Source organism: Mus musculus, chromosome 9 (assembly GCF_000001635.26).
Source record: "Mus musculus strain C57BL/6J chromosome 9, GRCm38.p6 C57BL/6J".
Taxonomy (NCBI): Eukaryota; Metazoa; Chordata; class Mammalia; order Rodentia; family Muridae; genus Mus; species Mus musculus.
In genome coordinates this window covers 78,605,108-78,624,603 of record NC_000075.6, presented here as the reverse complement: position 1 = coordinate 78,624,603, position 19,496 = coordinate 78,605,108, and the positions used below count along the sequence as shown (strand labels likewise).

Below are 19,496 nucleotides of genomic sequence, written 5' to 3'. Positions count from 1 at the left end.
TGTACATGTCATCGAACCTAAATGAAGAACAGAGGACAAACTCTCTTTCTGTCACATATGGGTGAGTCTCAGGGACCGAACTATGGATTTCAGGCTCAGCTGCAAGCATCTTTACCCACTCACCCATCTAACTGGCGCCTATTATAGCTTTTGATGCGCAAAACATTATGCTACATCTAGTCACTCCACTAAGAAACAGCACCCCAGAGCTGCTTTGCCCTCTCACATATCTATAAAGTAGTGCCCCCAATCCACCTGTGCAATTTTAGGGAGGGTAGAATTCAGCTTCTGTCTTTGGTTGGTTGGTTTTTGAGAGTGGTTTGGTTTGGTTTTGGTTTTCGAGAGAGAGAGAGTCTGTGTAGCCCTGCCTATACTAAAATTCACTCTGTAGATCAGGCTGGCCTCAAACCCGCCCCTCTGCCCCTCTGCCCCTCTGCCCCTCTGCCCCTCTGCCCCTCTGCCCCTCTGCCCCTCTGCCCCTCTGCCCCTCTGCCCCTGCCTCTGCCTCAAGTGCTGGGCTTAAAGGTGTAGGCTACCACACTGCCCAGTGTGTTTGATTTCTTGAAACAAGGTAACCATTGAAACTCTTGATGCTGTAACCCCTACTTGTCTCGAACTCATGGCAATCCTCCTGCCCCAAGCCTCCCAAGTACTGAGATTGAAGTGCACACTTGCTCAGGTTTGCGATTTTAATTCCAAGTATTATTCTTCTGGATCCTCCAATATTTATCCTTCCTCCTACTCCTACCCTTCATTCATCCATGGAATGTTAAATTAAAGGAACGCCTTTGGGAACATGAAAGTTTTAGCATTTCAAAACCAACCTAACAAAATATAAAGGCTCAATAGTAACCCAGCCCAAATTCTTCCAGGATCTGCTTTCTATTTCCACCACAGCTCTTCAGTGAGTCATGAGGACGGTGACTCACTCAGTGTTAGATGAGCAATGCACGTTTAACTTGAAGTTTAAAAAATTAGCGTGTTTACCCTCAACCTCATTCAATCCCTGATTCACAACCAAACCCCAGGACATGCTGTTTCTCTGCTAAAAGTTAACACCAATGCTTAAGGTCGTGAGATACTTGAAAAGCAAGCACAGAGATTCAGGAGGGGCCTTCTCTCAGAGTCTGTGAGTCATCGAGCTTGCCAGGGCTTGCCTCTCACTCACTGGCATTCCAAAGCTTGGTCAACTAGAATTTGGGAGACACTGGCAGGTCAGTGTTCTCATCTCACAGTGCGGAGACTCATCTGTGATGACGATAATTCAGACGTAGGTACTGGACCTTAGCCGAGTCCGAAGGGCGGCCCTGAATCTACACTTTGTAAATGCAGTTCTCACCCTGAGAAACACGGGCATAGAATTTAGATCTCTGCTATTCTCTGACCAAACCTCTCTTCTCAGTCGGTCCATCAGGAATGACCCTACCTGAGCTAACATAAGACAGGACACTGCACAGGACTCAGGTGGTTTCAAGCTTCTATTGTCCATTTTGTTTCGTTTGGGGACAGTATTGTTATGTAGCCCAGGCTGACTCAAACGTCATCTTTCTGTTTCAACCTTTTAAGTGCTGAGAGTACTGGTGTATATTACCAGGCCTAACTCAACTGACAATTCTTTAGATCCACATGAGGTCTCATAAGATGCAAGTCTAATCTACTGCAAGCAAATCTGAAGATGATTTAGAGCAGTGGCTCTCAACCCCTTTGGGGGTGAAATGTCTCTTTAACATGGCTCGCCTAAGGCCATCAAGAAACACAAATATTTAGATCACAATTCATAACAAGCAAAAATATAGTTATGAAGTAGCAAGAAAAATAATTTTATGATTGGGGGGTTACCACAACATAAGGAACATCTAGGAACTGTACTAAAATGTCGAAGCATCAGAAAGGTTGAGAACCACTGATCTAGAGAAAGATATGTACAGTACACCTCCGGTCTCTGCAACCCAGACAGAGCTAACCTCAGGCTCAGGCCTCACCATTCCCTGACTTATTTGTCAGGGAATCTGGATATTTCCTCTTATTTCTAAGTGTCTATTTCATCCACTTGTAGAAATTAAACAGTGTCCTCAGTATTATAAGCAAACAGTACTTAATGTACTAAATGCCTTCTCATTGCCTCTTAATGACATATATTCCTTTTTTTTGTTATTTCAACTTCAGGGTCATCTCAATAGGAGATTAATAATCACCTTGGATATGAATTATTGGTACTCTCCTCTAATAACAGTAGCTAATACTTTCTCAGACAGTGCCTGATACGTGCATTAAATATTTCTTCTTAGCCTGGCAGTGGTAGTGCACGCCTTTAGTCCCAGCACTTGGAAGGCAGAGGTAGACACATATCTGAGTTCTAGGCCAGTCTAGTCTGCAGAACAAGTTCCAGGACAGCAAAAGCTACACAGAGAAACACTGTCTCAGACAGACAGATACATAGATAGATACATTATTTAAAGGAAAGTGGGAAAACACAGTTCTTTATTTAATCCAATAACTATCCAATAATCATATAATCAGAAACCATTATTTATCAGATAAGGAAACTAAAGCCTGCAGTAGTCCTCATGTCCCACAGCCAACTAGAACATTAGATGGAATGGCCAGCACCTGATGTAGTCTTTTACCTTCAGTATCCGCCCCTACGAGCATCTACCCACACAATGGCAAAGATGTGTAAATGAAGAGCCTACACCACTTAAAATTAATTCTCATGTAAGTACAGGCTTAGACTGAGTTCTTTGTGCAGAATTGCCTGTACGAACCTGCCCTGGGATCCTCCTACACACTACACTAATTAATGTACTTTCACAAAATCTGTGGGACAGATCTTGATCTACACAGATGAAAGGTACATTTGACAGCATTGTCTCTGCCAAAGGGACCATCCTTACAGAGCTGGGCAGATTTTTTTCCCCATGTTTCAGCTAATACCTCAAATATTTAAAATTCCCCTTCCTCACAGTGATGGAAAATAAAAAGTCTTCCATACTCAGAAAGATAAAACTATTAGAGGAGAGATTTTTAATTTTTAAAGAGGTATTTTTATGAGTGTATGCCTGTGTCTGTGTATCTGCATCCGTGCACACACATGCCCGCAGAGTCCAGAAAAGGGCATGGGATGCCCTAGAATAGAAGTATAGGTGGTTATGAGTGGCCCAGTGCGAGTGGTGCTAGGAACAGAACTCGGGTCCTCTGCAATAGCAGCACGTGCCTCTAACTGCTGAGCCACCTCTCCAGCCCCAGCGCTTTTCTTCTTAAAAAATAAAATCAACAGATTCTAGTCACTCTCCAAGAGTTAAGCACAAAATCAAATGCCAAGTTATCCGAGGACACAGATATGGAGACTATTTCATCCCAGTGTTGCAATGAGAAGGCAAAGAACGGAGTCAGGAGCATGTCTGTGATTTCAAGGCCAGACTGGTCTACATTTTGATCTCCAGGCCAGCCTAGGACATATATAGTAAGACCCTGTCTCACAGAGACCAAATAAATAGAGACTCGCCAGAGATGCTCAGGCGGGGTTCCCAAATGTTTCCGTTGGCATCTTCAGCTCAACCTTTTTTTAAAAAATGATTCTGTTTTTTTACATGTATTGATGTTTTGCCTGCATATGTCTGTATGAGGATGTCAGATCCCCTGGAACTAACATTACAGACTTTTCCTGCCACGTGGGATTGAACCAGGGTCCTCTGGAAGAGCAGCCTGTGCTCTTTCCCTCTGGGCCATCTGTCTAGCCTTCCCTTCCTCCCACCTCCAGATTTTTTTCTTAGACCAAGTTTATTTGGAACAGGTGGCAGAACTTTCTTTGGCTGAGGGAAAGGTCATCATTTGTTATTTGATGTAAATTTTGTTTAGGAAAAAAAAATAGGGGGCAATTACAAACAAAATGTTCCAGGTGAAGAAAGGAACGAGGAACAAAGGTTAATTTCCAAGACACAAAGGAGAGAGAACCAAGAAGAGGAAGAAGGCTCAGACTTCACCCAGCAGGCAGAAGCCAAGCCTCTCCCCTGCCACACTCCACAAGCTGAGATCTCACTATGTCTGTGTTAGCAGAACCACCTCTTGCATATGAAGGAAAGTAAGATAATGAGCTGCAGAGATGAAGGTCAAGAAGATAAGGAACTGAATAACATACTGAAAAGGCAGAACTCCACAAAGCTTAGAAGAATTTTTTTTTTTCTAAAAGACTACCATTCACACACATAATCAGGTCACACACACCCATATATATCAGAAAAATAAATTATTCCATGAAAGAAAGCCATCCTCTTGTGCCTATAATAAGGTATATTCTTGTTTTAGAGCTTGATGGCACATGCCTATAAGCCTAGCACTTGGAAAGCTGAGGCAGGAGGATCTCAAGTTTAATGCTAACCTCAGCTACATAATGAGTTCAAGGCCAGCCTGGGATAGATGTGACCTGTCTCAAACCACCACACACACATACACACACACAAATTAAATTAAAATAAGGCACACCCAAAAAAATTAAGCAAACTGTATAATCTGGATATTAATAATAGTAGTGACAGTATTTCTGATGCAAATTAAGCTAGAAATACATTCTTACACTGTGTCGAACAAGCCTGGCCCAGGGATTTTTCTAATCTTTTTTTTTTTTTTTTTTTTTTTAAACAATCTTTTTTTTTTTTTTTAGATTTATTTATTTATTTATTTATTATATGTAAGTACACTGCAGCTGTCCTCAGACACTCCAGAAGAGGGAGTCAGATCTCATTACGGATGGTTGTGAGCCACCATGTGGTTGCTGGGATTTGAACTCCTGACCTTCGGAAGAGCAGTCGGGTGCTCTTACCCACTGAGCCATCTCACCAGCCCGATTTTTCTAATCTTATCTCCAGTAGATAATAACTCTCTATTAAAACCAACCTTTTCGTGTGGGGATTGATGAACTAATCAGACCGAAAATGAACTTGTTTGAACTTATGTGATGGGAAAATGCAAAACACAAATTCCATAAAGATCCAGGCTCTGCAGAAGTCTCATTCGTCAGCACACTGTCAGGACTGCAGGAGTCAGATAAAGCAAAGGATGTGAGGAGAAGGAGGCAGGAATGCCTTCATCCTCAAGTCCTAGCGTTACAGGAAGCATCTGCTCGGAGAACAATTAACAGCCGCCCACTGTACAGTAGGACTCTCCTTTCAAAGCGGGAGAGTGCTTCTGGCAGTGTGAGCCTCGGAATCGAGAGACTCCCGGTGGGAACTGTGTTTTCCCACTTTCCTTTTTAAAGATCCATTCCAGCCCAGGGCAGGTCTTCCAATATAACCTTGAACATATGAGGAAGTACCTCTCCAAAGTTAAAAACAAAATCTAATAGCATTAAAAACAAGCCATAACAATATGCATCCCTAAGGTAGTTGCTATCTGTTATAGAGGAGAGTGGCAACGAAATGTGTGGGAAAGAGCAGAATTCTAAAATAAGAGCGTAGGCTTAGAGAGGTGGCTCAGCAGTTAAGAGAACTAGCTTCCAGAGGACCTTGGTTCAATTCCCAGCAACCGCGGCATGGTTCACAACAGTCTTCAACACCAGTTCTAAGGGATCTGATGCCCTCCCTGTCCCCCTCAGGCATTGCATATAGATAGCATACATACAAACATGCGGACAAATATTCATGTCCATAAAATAAATAAAATAAAATAAAATACAAGTAAATGTCCACGCAAAGCCCAACTATTTGTCAAGATCATTCACAGCCTTCTGGACCTGTACACTCCAGGAAAACTGCCATCAAAGTCATAAACTCTGGTTGAATAAAGAACGAAGGTAAAATTGTTTATGTATTGTTGCCTTTGAATTGACTCACTCCAGTGTTTGTTTAGCTACTCCCATAAACAAGGGCTTGCTCGTTTTCAGAAATGATAAGTCCAATAATTCAAGGTAAGGCCTGTCTCCGTGTGTGAAAGGATATGCCTTCTATATCTGCTTCTTTAGGGCTAGCACTACTGTCAGCAGCTATTGCGTAATGAATGCCTAGGAGGACTACATCCTAGAAGATTTTAAATGGATAACTGCACAAGATGGACAGTTGCATCACCTCCATTGTGCTGATGAGGAATCTGATGCTCAGAACAGTTAGGGGACCTCCTTAGAATCAAAGTAGTTCTAAAAGCCAAAGTCATCAGCAAGTGCCAGGTCTATGAGAGATCCTGTCTCAAAAATAAGGTGGATAGCTGCCAAGCAAATGACTCGAGGACAAGCCATGAGTCCTCTTGCCTGCATACATTCATGCACACACATGCATGCACAAGCAGGACACACACACAAAACAGCCCAGGCATTAAGAACCAGTCTACATTTCCTCCCCCAAGGAAATAACTCCTCTCCCTGACTTTGCTCCCGTAGTGGAAAACAGCCAGCCAGAGCACATAGAACGCTTTTTCAGATTCCCAGCTTAAATTTCCCTACCCAGCCAGTCAACTTCCTGTAGAGAAAGAGTCACAGAGATGCATAAACTTCTATCTCACTTGATGATATCTTTCTTTTTTTTTTCCTATGCTGATAAAGGGCAAATTATTACATGAGGTATTATTGTGAAATCCTGCATGCATTGTATGCTCTTAAATGACTTAAAAATAAATAAGTAAATAAACAAATAACTCGAGTAGAGGAATTTACACCTCAGTTTCTGGTATAAACACACATTTAGATAAACACACATTTAGTTATATTTGACTTTTTTTTTTTTTTGCTTTTATTGACAATGCTTAACAAGTTGCACTCACTGGATATGTAAGTGCTCTTGTAATCAGGAAAAATGGAGAATATATATCCATTTTAATGGGAAAAAAGATGTTTTGTGTATTAATAGTCCCTAGGTTTAATTTTCCCTTAATAGTAGAAAGAAAAAAAAAGATACTCCTGACCATAATTAGAACTCAAGCTTGAAACAAAAGATGTTGGTTCTCTATAATTGGCCAACACTTTTCACAAGGCTCTCTTCCCCCTCCCACACTCACATCACCTCTAAGCTACTGGAGTTTGTTTTTCTTTGTTCGTTTGTTTGTTTATTTAGGTTTTGTTGCTGCTGCTGCTGTTCTATAAAACTGAATTATGTCGCTCTTCTTTCCTTCCCACTGGCTTACTTAATAAAATCCACTGCACCCAATAACCATGGTGTTCTGTGAGACAGGCATCTATCTCTGCCCATTCTCTGGGTAGACACTGGCCTGCATTTCCCACCCTCCTGGCCATCTGTATATGAGCAATGGTGGCAAGCAGAGTTTCCAGGCCAGGCCCACAAACACCTCCCACGTAGGAAACTCCGGATGTTCTTCCCCTGCAGTCTGATTCGATGCAGCCACACACGGAAGGAATCTGGCTCTTTGTCCACTTGTTGGAACACTCGGGGACAATTTCAGACTTCACAGGTGTTAGAATCAAACAGGCACCTGTGGAAGTCACGGCTAATTTGCAAAGGGGCACTGTGGAAATCACTGCAAACTTGTTTGTGCTCCTCTGTTGTGTTGCCTAGCCCAGGGCTCTATTACCATATTCCAAGTGTGACTGTTAGACAGTGCAGTTTCTCTTACCTCTGTGAAAGACTCCTTCTGCTTCCAGGATGGATCTCGATTTGTTGGAAGCTATCTTGAACACCTGAGCCTTTACAAGGACCTGTGGGGGGCTATTTTCCAGGAGATCCACCCCAATAGTCACATTTGCTCCGGGTCTGATGATCCCTGGGGCTGTCACCAGAAAGCGGGACCTAAAGAGTTGCCAACAAAAGAAAAGCAAAGTATCTTATTTACACACACCCCACTTCGATTTCTGAAAGGGGGTGGGGGATCTCTGCACTGCTCCACTACACTATTTACAGTGAACGTGGTGCCTCTGCTGTTTCGTAAGGCCATGAAATGCTACGGAAACCATAATTCCTCAAACAGTTCAAAGGCACAGGAGCCAGAAGGGAAAAATAAGCCACTGCAAAATGCAAGTCTCCAAGCCTCGTTAAGGTGACTTCATCTCCACATTATTTTCTTAGGAAGCACGCGCACGAGCGCATGTGTGCACACACACACCCCTAGATTTATGATTCAGCCTGCTCAAATCTATATAACGGGGGGGGGGGTCATCTAACTAGTCCCATTAATTGAAATCACCACCTGACCACCTGAAAATAAATACCCAGCAATGAAATCTCCGAGTTAGGAAACATGAAAGTCCCCCAAGGAGGCCGGGTGTGGTAATTGCACGCCTAGACTCCTGCCACTCAAAACTGAAGACTGCCCAGCCTGAGCTACAAATGAACACACACACGTAAAAATAACGATTTCTTTGCTGGGGGAAAAAAAAAACCACTTAAGAAATGGAGCAATTTATACAGTCTAATTTTTGTTAATCTTCCTACAGTCTTTGATATAGCATTCTCATCCTACTCCGGTCACCTCAGTCACACTGACAGTGTCACGGTAGAAACATCCAGTTTAGAAAAAAAAAAGTCTCTGAAAAAGAGGTACATTATTGAGGAGCAACAAGTTGCGAGGCAAAAGGCAGAGCAGCGTGAACTACAGCTAGAACGACGTTCTTTGACAAGTTGTCGCAGCACAAGGACCCTAAAGAAAGCCCCCCTGGCGGGTCCCACATGCCGCGCGCATCCCCTGCGCGGGCGCCCTCCAGCCCGCGCTCCTACCCTGGGGCGGCCAGCGCGACCGCGCACAAGCAGAGAAGGTGGGCCGCGCTCAGGAGCCTCCGACTGCGCATCTCGGCGTCTGCCCGTGGGGTCTGCAGCCCGCCAAGTGCGCGCCCTGCGGGGTGTGGTTGGCCACCTCCTGCCCTGGCCTGTCCCGCTTCACACCAGGGTTTAGCAATCTGAAATGGGCGCGCCTAAAAGCAGAGGGATCTAAATTGAGACTTGATGGCTCCACCCATCCCGCTGCATCACAATGGCGCTTCTGGCTTCTCCCAGGCTAACGTCGCGCTGTCCCGTTGCTGAGAAAAGCGGTCTCTGCACGCGGTGGCCACAACCTGGCCCCAACTTTCCTGCTCCCCAGGGAGAACATAGGGAGCCCATTTCCCCCGCCACCGGGAACCTGGGGTTTGTTTACTCTAGCGCTCTACCAGGGATGCCCGGAGTGAATAAGCAGGCCCATCCTTGTGAGCGGCATCCAGGGCAGCTATGTGAACTGAGGAAAAGTCAATCATTGTCCTCCAGACGATGAGTCAGAAGTTTAGGAAAATGGCAAGCGTTCGCGTGCCTACACACACACACACACACACACACACACATGCACATTCACACATCGGTAGGTATATATTGGTAGTTTCTGTATATGTATGAAAAAGCGGGGGGGGGGACTTTTTTTTTTAAGATAAAAGTTGATGTTTACTTAACTCCCTAAGAAAATGTTACGGTTTCTCTAATTTAAAAAAGGGTGCCTACCCCTGAATGTGACCCCAGCACCTAGTTTTTATTTAAAGAAAGGCGGGAGAGGAAGAGGAGGGAGAGAAGGAAAGGGGAACATGGGGGGGGGGGGGGTCTGGCACAAGTAAAAAGTTACGTGATGCCACTTGGAACTCAGAAGCAACTGCTTGGGAAAATGGTTGGGTCCTTGTAATCATCGCTAAGCACATTTTTCTGCCGAAAGTACTCATTAGAATCCTGAGTTTGTAACAATTTGTCAGAACATAGGGTCCCGAGAGAAGTGTGGCGCTGGGAATGAAGGTGACCAGCGTTCGTTGGTGCCCAGCAATTACTGATCACTGCTTTTCTGAACCCAGGTTTTCTGAAGCTGCCTCCCCCACACCCTACTTGGCACCACCCCTGTCTTCAGATGACTCGGTTTCACCATGACTACCCCATAAAAGCCGGGAACTGCCAAAGACTTGGAAAATAGGCACATTCAGTCCCTGAGGACTTAAACTTTCTCATTTCCAAAAGGTATTTTAGATAATGACGGTCTGGTTTGGAACGAAACGCAACTAGAGAAACGTTGAATGTTTTAACTGTCTGCTAAATGGAGGGAGGTGGCACCTGGACCAAGTGTGGGTTTGGGAGCACAGAAATTGCTTTCCTCCCTTCCTGTCCCGGCCTTGGTCACCCTGCTGAACGTCTGAAGATATCCCTTGTGTCCTGTTCTAAGGGCAGCCTATTGTTAGTGGTCATCATCCTGTGCAAGTGGGACTAGGGTATGGTGAGAAGTGTCTGAATGTGCCACGGGGTGCAGCTGGCTCTTGGCACAGCTGCTAGACTGATCTCCTCAGCTCCCTGATACAGGGAGGAGGAGCAGGTTCGAGTGTGGGCAATGAGCCAAGTTCTAAATCTGTGTTTGTCACACTCTACTGTGTGTGAGAGTCACATCAAGATGTGGATGTTGATTCAGCCGGTCCCGGGTGGAAACTGCAACTCTTCTTTCCATCCATGGACAGCAAGTAGTCCATAGAGTCTCCAGGTAGGGGCAATTAGGGACACTGATGAGAAAAACAAAAAAACAAAAACAAAAAGTTGGAGTAACTGGGTTACTTCCCAAGACAGGATTTCATAGTAAAGGACAAGAAATGCAGTCGGGGATAAATATGATATGATAACAAAATATGATAGCATTGTGTTCCAAGATTAATAGAGAAGATTAGAACCAATAGGATCATTTCAACCGTGCAGTCTTTAGGTTGCTATAACCTCCAGGTTTATGTCTTCCTCATCACGATACACTTTTGGTAACAGACTCAGCCTCACAGGATGTCCCTATTACAAGGACGAATAGACTCAGAAAAAAAAAAAAAAAAAAAAAAGAAACCCTGTCTCAAAAAAAAAAAAAAAAAATCCCTCTCACTTCTATTTTTTTTTTAATTTCCCTTATATTTATTCAGCTCTTCTTCCAAACTCCTGGGAAACTGTTTTTCTTTTTCTTTTCTTTGTTCTTTTCTCTCCCCTATCATAATCTTCTTCTACATCCCTCCTTTTCTCTTGCCTCTCCTCTATTTATTTTTCCCCTTTCCCTGCATCCTTCCTATATGTCATTCATTAACAATTTCCTCAATTTCCCTAAAGAGCTTTCAACTTTGTGGCAAATTCTGTGCTAATTTTGCAATGTTTTATTTCATAAGCATGGGTGATATATTTGGTTTTTAATCAATGTAGTGGTTTGAATGTGCTTGGCCCAGGGAGTGGCACTATTTGGAGGTGTGGTCTTGTTGGTAGAAGTGTGTCACTATGGGTGTGGGCTTTAAGACCCTCATTCTAGCTGCCTGGGAGCCAGTCTTCCACTGGCAGCCTTCAGATGAAGATATGGAACTCTCAGCTCCTTCTGTACCATTCTTGTCTGGATGCTGCCATGCTCCCACCTTGATGATAATGTACTGGACCTCTGAACTGGTAAGCCAGCCCCAATTAAATGTTGTCCTTATAAGAGTTGCTTTGGTCGTGGTGTCTGTTCACAGCAATGAAACCCTAACAAAGACAACCAATTTTGAGTATAGTCCTGTATGTTTATATGTTAAACAGTTTGATTTGTTTTCTCCTTTCTGAGTTATACTGGAGATGGAGCTGTCAAAAATATGCTGTTCAATCAGAATATAGTTATAAATCCAGAATAGAGCTCCAAACCAACAGATGCTCAAATTGTAGTGCAGAAATGCAAGGAACATAAAAGAACACAGCAGCATGACTCCCCCAACTGGCCTCAGTGATACTAAATAAGATAACTGAAGATTTCCAAAGTTGACTAGTATAAAAATAGATTGGGGTGTAATGGTTTGAATGAAGAATGCCCCCCATAGTCTCAGCTCATCGGTGGTATCTGGGGAGGTGGTGCAGCCCTGCAGGAGGAAGGACACCTCTAGGGCACAGCCTCACCCCCTTCCAGTTCACCCCCTGCTTCACTTTGTGGTTGAAGCTGTGATTTCTCAGCTTCCTGCTCCTGCAACCATGCCTGTCACTAGCCACCATGCCCCCCTGCCATGGCCTCTTGTCTATCTGGAACCATAAGCCAAAATAAACTCTTTCAAAGTTGCCTTGGCTGTGGTGTTTTATCACAGCAACAGAGAAGTAATTCATTCGCGGTGGCGTGGAGGTGGTTCAGCACCTAATGGCACTCGTAGCCCACTAGCCTGAATTCAATTCACCGGACTTGGTAGAAGAAGAAAACTGACTCCCTCAAGTGACCTCTGACCTCTACACACATGCCATGAGTCGTGTGTGTGTGTGTGTGTGTGTGTGTGTGTGTGTGTGTCTGTGTGTGTGTGTGTGTCTGTGTGTCTGTGTGTGTGCAGACACCCACCATGAATAGAATTTTGTAAAACTTTTCAAAAAATGACTTCAGAGAGGATATAAGCAAGCAAGTGAATCGAGTCATGGGATAAAGTAAGCAGCAACACAGAGGAAAACGTAAAACAGGTAAGAAATTCAGCACTAGGGACAAAGTCAGCCACAGACAAGGAACACTCGGCAAGGAAAACAAGGTCACAAAAACGTAAATGTTAGAAGTGATGCACCAAATGAATCTAGTTCAGAAACTGGAAAAGCATGGCTGCTCTGGTTAACCTGCAGGACAACGTGACTGAATCTGAAGTCACCTACGAGACACACTTCTGGGCATGTCTGTGCAATGTTCTGAAGAGGTTTACCTAAAACGGGAAGACACCTGGGTGAGCATGGCTCCATCCCATAGACTGGGGTCCTAGGGTGAAGGAAAGAGGACAAAGAAGGAAGCCACTTCATCAGATTAATCTCTGTCAGAATCACCATGGTAACACACCTCTAGATGCATATGTGAAGGTATTCCCAGAGGGAAAACTCATCATGGGTATGGGCAACGTCATCCTATGGGATGGGGTCTGCTAGATAAAGGGGAAATCCAGGTGAGGATGAGTGACAGAACCAGCCACCTCATTCCCCCTGCCTTCATACACTCCCCAGTGAAGTGGCCTTTATCCCTTTTTAAACGATGGGATATAACACAAGCCCTTCCCTGCTCCGAACTGGCTTTTGATAAATACTTATCACAGAAATAAGAAATGTAACATCTCAAGCTGGAGAGATGTCTCAGCGGTTAAGAGCACTGACTGCCCTCCTGAAGGTCCTGAGTTCAAATCCCAGCAACCACATGGTGGCTCACAACCATCTGTAATGAGATCTGATGCCCTTTTTTGAGATATCTGAAGACAGCTACAGTGTACTTACATATAATAAATAAACAAATCTTTTTTAAAAAAAAAAAAAAAGGTGGGGAGAAAGAAAAAGAAAAGTAACTTCTCTAGCCACGTGAGCACCAGCGTTTATCTCTCTTCTTTCTGGCCGTGGATGCTAAGCCAATGCCACTCTTCCCACCTCCATGCACCTAACAAAAGACAGGCGCAGTGACACAGACCAACACCCATAACTCAAAGAATCCCATCAAATCAGGAATAAGCTCGGTGGTTAAGAGTACCAACTGCTCTTGCAGAGGACCTGAAATTGATTTCCAGCACCCACAAGGCAGCTCATGACTGTCTTCATTCCAGTTCCAAGGGATCCCATGCCCTCTTCCGACCTCCTTAGACACCTGTCAAGCAGATGTTCAAATCATAACGAGAAATAACCTGGAGTGAGTATAGGAAAAAGAAAAAGGAAAAGAAAGTAAACAAGGGACCGTGTGGGTGGAAGGAGGAGGATGATAATAAGGTGGTGATGAAAGACATCTTGGTACAGCCCAATCGGCCTCCAGCCTGTTCATTCTTCTCCCTAAAGTGCTGGGACTGCAGGCAGGCAGCACACACCCCACAGAAACCATGGCTTTAAACAGACTTTTGAAAATAACTGCTTTGTCTGGCATCTACGGCGCACAGCTTTGATCTCAGAAGGGCAGAGGCAGACATCTTTGTGAGTTTGTGGCCAGCCTGGTCTACAGAGGGAGTTCAAGACCAGCGGTTGCTACATGGTAAGGCCCTAGGACAGGCGCGTGTGGGTGGAATCTAGTAGCAATGTGCAAACCTTATTTAGCTCTATATAAACGGAGAAGAGGTCCTCTCATTTGTGAACAGTTAAATTTGTGTCTACCAATGGGGTGCTAAGTGATGTTTCAATGGTCTCAGATAGACCATTAATTTTAAAGGTCTTTTACCATAAATGCTTAATGAAAAATAACTCTAGGCTAATTGGCTATTAGAAGATTTAAAATAGCTGAGCAGTGGTGGTGCATGCCTTTAATCCCTGCACTGAGGAGGCAGAGGCAGGAGGATCTCTGTGAGTTAGAGATCAGCCTGGTCTACAGAGTGAGTTCCAGGATGGTCAAGGCCATATTGGAAGATACAGAGAAATACAGGCTGATATGGGATAGATGATAGATAGATAGATACAGAGACAGATAGATAGATAGGTAGATAGATAGATGATAGATAGATAGAGAGAGAGAGAGAGAGAGAGAGAGAGAGATAGATAGATAGATAGAAGGTAGATAGGTGGATAGATAGATTGATCACTATATATCACTAGCAGAAACATTCAATGGAAGAGCTGCTGTGGGAAGCTGTTCAGAGCATCAGCATACCTATGATTCTACTGAATGTATGCCCAGAGGAACTGAGAGAACAGACTCACTCGCCTGTTTGCACACTCACGTTCTTAACAGTATTGCTTATAACCGCCAAAAGGTGGGAGCAGCCCAAGCATCAATTCATGGGTAAATAAAATATGCTAAATACAATGGGATAGCATGTAGCTTTCAAAAGGAGGGAAATGCTGACACACACTACAACATGGGCTAGTATTGCTCTCTATTAAATAAACAAGTCATAAAATGTCAATATTGTATGTTTCTGAGAACATAAGCTTCCTAGAGTCAAGTTCACAGATATAAAGTAAAATAGTGGTGGGCTGGGCTGGGCTGTGGAGAGTAGAAACTGAGAGCTTAATGTCTGCACAGTGATGTGAATGTGCTTCAAATGGATTAAATGCTGTTATATTTAGTATCCTTTACCATCATAGAAAGGAAGTGCACAGTACCTTGAGAGAAGGGGCAAAGACAGGGACTATCCAGCCCAGCGTTAATGTCTGAAACCAGCTAGTGGGACCAGGGGATTCACTTCATTCTCTATTTCCTGTATGTTTGAATTTCTCAATATTGATTTTTGTACTAAATCAAAATTAACCTAAGGATATTAAAAAAAAAAAAAGTCCAACTTAAAAATTGATCAGCACTTGACAACAGCAAAGCTGTTAACACAGAGGTCAAAATTATAACTCAGACGGCCAAATCCTAAGCAAGATTATGGCTTCAATGAAGAGAGGACCATGTGGTTTAAAAAAAAAATCAAATGATCTAGAAATGCCAAGAAAGAAACATCTGGGTTTAAATGGCTCCTTCCAGGGAATACTGGAATAGAATATAGAATTCTGCAGGAGAGGACTACTGAGTTTGTGGGTTTGTTTAGTCACTGAGTTGTCTTGCAGAATTCCTTGTCGTTACTGTAGACTTTCCTAGGCTCTCTGTATAAGTAATTTCATGTTTTGAAAAAACATCAAATTTAATTTGTAATGTGTGTATTTGTCAAAGCCAAGACTCTGTCAACATTTTTGAAACTGGCCAATGTCACCTAAGTGTCAGAATTGTCACATTGACACGAAAGTTATGTGGATGGGAACCTTTTTAGAGGGAAGAAGGGAACCAGTGAGAAGAAGGGGCAGACGAAGATATTAGGGGAAGAATACAAGCAAGATACAGTGCTATACATGTGTGAAAATGATCACGAGAGCTATTATTTAAAAAAAAAAAGAAGAAGAAGAAGGTGTGTGGCAGCCATGGTATGCATGTGTGAAGGTCCCAGGGTGGAGGAGGTCAGTTCTCTCCTTCCACCATGTGAGTCCCAGGTATTGAATTCAGGTCACCAGGATTGTTGTAGACACCGTTAACTCACTGAGACATCTCACTGGGTACTCCCCACCCCCAGTGGAAAGGGATAAGACAGGGTCTCTCTATATATACTCTATGTAGCTCTGACTGTCCTGGAACTCACTCTGTAGACCAGGCTGGCCTTGAACCCACAGATATCCACAAGCCTCTACCTCCTGAGTGCTGGAATTTAAGGTGTCCACCACCATGCCCAGCCCCAATATTTTTTAACAAAAGAAAGCACTGTCATATTGATCCAATGTTTTTCTTTGCTCTCTCACATTACATTCTAGCTGGATTTTTTGTTTTGTTTTGGATTGATTTAGGTGTTTCTTGGTTTTGTCTTGTTTTTTATAGTTTCTATTTTACTATTAGTTTTCATTGGCAGGTTGGCTTGGGGAGTTTTAGGGGGGTTGTTTGTTTGTTTGTTTGTTTGTTTGTTTGAAACAGGGTCTCACTGTATAACCCTGGGTGGCTTGCAAGTCACTATATATTTGAGGTCTCAAATTCACAGAGATCTGCCAGCCTCTATCTCCCAAGTTCTGGCATTAAAGGGGTGTGCTACCACAGCCTGTTGTTTTTGTGATTTGAGACAGGATGGCTCAGTGTGGCTTTAAAATAGCCATCCTCCTAAGTGCGGAGATTCCAGACATGTGTTCCATCTACATTCTAGATTCTTGGTGTCCCCTTACGTTTAACTTCTTTGTTCACTTCTGACTTATGGAAACCTTCTGTTAGACTACCAACTTCCCTTAGAAATGAATAGACTGAATACTGGAAAACTATCCACTTCCCCCGTTTCTTGTCTGTTTCTTTTCCAACGAGGCTGGAAACTAAAGTAGGTAAATATCTTGGCCACGTGGCATAATCCTGGGTGAGATGTAAAAGGAAGACTCCAGGGGGAGAGTTCCTGCTAAGTAGAGGAAACACTTCAAGGGAGCCTTAACCTTTGACACTCTCAGTCACAACACAAATGTCACACATCACAACCCAGAAGCCAAAACCCACCTAACAAGGAGGAATGAGAAGGAAGATGGAAAGTGCTTGCTGGCTGCTTAGACCACCAACCATCTCCTACAGCTCTGCCCTGTTCCACATGCCCCTTCCCCCTCTGCTCACCTCTATTGAAAGGAACTTGTGGGTCAGAGCCAGACTGTCAGTTGTGGACCTTTGCCACGCAGGACTCTCTTATGGGTAAACTGAGAGCCTGCTGGGTCAAAATCCATGGCTGCCATTTCCCTTCCACTGCTTGCCTAAAGAGGGAAAGGTAAGATCTTCTACCCGATCACTGTCCACAAAACATCATATATCCTTGAGGTCAATGATTTTCTCCCACAGTTGAGGCTTCTTGGCACAGAAGCAATTTCTCCACCCATCCTAAGCGTGTTTTATTTTAAGCATGGCTCACCCTTCCACAGATATATTTTAGTCACCCAATTATACTGCAGTGGCTGGTCCGAGATTATATTTACTTTCTTCTACTAAAACGTGTTTGCCTGCTGTACCTCTAGAAACACACGTTTCTTTCTCAGAAGGGAGTTGCATCAAGAATAGAATAAAAGTATATACATTGAATTACACCCTACAGCTAGTATATGTATAAAGCAGGTGGCCCAGTGTATAAAAATAAAATTGGCAGTTGGAGAAATAGCTCGACCGATAAAGAGCTTGAGTTGCGAGCTTGGGGACCCAAGTCTGACCCTAGGAATCCATATACAAATGTCAGGTGTGGTAATGTGCACCTTTTTGTCTTAAATATGTTTGTTTATTGTTTGTTGGAATTAGGTATGCATGCCTGAGATAAGTATATAGATCAAAAAAACAGCTGACAGAAGTTGGTTCTCTCCTTCTACCATGCAAGTCCCAGGGAATGAACTCAGGTTCTCAGGTTTGGCAACAAATACCTCTACCCTCTGTGCCATTTCACCAGACCTAGTGATACTCACTTTTTTTTTCAGTAATTTACTTCTTTTTCTTCACTTTACACCGAGATGGCAGCACCCCTCTTCCTCCTCCCTCCTCCTGGACACACCCTTACAAAGACCTCCCTGTCCTGATACCCCTCTGTCCTCAGAGAAGGGGAAGCCCCCCAACCCCAAGTACCACCCCACCAAGTACCTCCCACTGAGACCGAACCACCCACCAACGAGCATGTGCAGGCTGAAACTAGGCCCCCTACACGTTTATGGCAGAGGTGCAGCGTAGTCTTCGTGTGGGCCCCTGAACAACTGGAGCAGGGGCTGTATTTGACTTTGTTGCCTGCTCTTCCCCTTCCCGGACTGCCTGGCGCTATGCACTTTTGAGGCTCACTGCCTAGTGAATCTAGCCTAATTGGTGAGCTCTGGTCCAACGATGACGAACTTTTTCTCAAAAGAGTTGATCGGCATTCCCGAAGATGACACCCAGAGTTGTCCTGACCTCCACCTGTGTGCTCTCAATGTACCCGAACACATAGAGTGTGTGCACCAATGCAGAAAGATAAGAACTAGGGACAAAGGAGAAATCAACCATGAATCCACTCCCCTACTTGAATTTATGGTCTCGGCTTCACCCTTTTTATAACCCGAGTACAGAACTCACACTCTATTAATTTACAACCACATGTAACTTTATTTTCTCCTAAAATAATGCTATATCAAACTAACCATGTACAGCACGGTTCATTAAGAACACTACTAACTGTATCTACAATGTTCTTAATGTTTCTTTCTAGGGTTACTGCTACACTGAAATATAAAACTCTGCCTTTCCCCGTATTCAAGTAATTAGCTTTGTTGTGAAGGGCTCATTTGGGGTCATGATTTGAGGGTCAATGAAGGCATGGCAATAGGGGTGGAAGGCAGCTGACCTAGGACCCAGACGCAGAGAGTGAGGAAGCCTTGGACTCAGCTCACTTTCTCCGTTTTATTCAGTCAAGGATCCCAGTCCATGAAGTGGTACCGCTCACATTTAGAGTCTGTCTTCTCACATCTATCACTAACTAACCTGTCTAGCAAGTCTAGCCTACCACTGACCTACCTAGAACATTCCTCACAGACACGTGTAAAGACTTGTCTCCAGGTGACTCTAGATCAAGTTGACAATCAATATTCACTCTCGCAGGCCCAGCTTCTCCTTATTAATTTGACAACCAACACATCACTTTTAAGCCGAATCTTCCTCCAGAGAGACTCATGGCCGTCTCAGAATGCGAAGTGCATTTGGTTCAACTTCAAAAGTGCTCGTAGTTTTTTTAGCAATCCCAGAGCACAGTTCAAAAGTGTAAGTGCAGAGTCTCTTCTGGGATGCCAGCAGTTCTTAACTGTGAGCTCTTGTAAAACCAAAATTAAGTTTATGTTTCCAATAGACGACGGCATGAAATGAGCAAGTCCATTCCAAAGTGAAGAACAGGAACGTATCAAGGAGCAATTAGGTAAGAGCAAACCTGAAAGGGAAAAAACAAACCCTACAGCTCCGTGTCTAATATCCGTGACTCTTGATGGAGTCATTCCAATTCCAAAGGTGCTCAGGTACCCCAAGCCCCAGCTCTATTGTCTGCAACACATACAGCTTCCCTCTTGGGCTGGTCTGCTCCTTACATTCAACTTTCCCTAACAGACTTCTCATGGTCCAACATCCTAGATTCTCCTTAGGCTTCTCCTTAGATCACTCGGGGTAGAATTGATTCCATA

The 19,496-nt window shown here is 43.8% G+C and overlaps 1 protein-coding gene across 1 annotated transcript in view; it reads right to left on the bottom strand.

Moving 5' to 3' along the window:
- Cd109 (CD109 antigen) overlaps positions 1-9,058 on the bottom strand; it is a 100,715-nt gene extending 91,657 nt beyond the window's left edge. Inside the window, exons 1-2 of the mRNA NM_153098.3 lie at positions 8,652-9,058; positions 7,555-7,727 (exon numbers count right to left, since the gene is read on the bottom strand). Of these exons, the coding sequence (NP_694738.1) occupies positions 7,555-7,727; positions 8,652-8,722 (244 nt within the window). The 5' untranslated portion in view covers positions 8,723-9,058. The remainder of the gene's footprint in view (positions 1-7,554; positions 7,728-8,651) is intronic.
- Between the last annotated feature and the right edge of the window lie 10,438 nt (positions 9,059-19,496).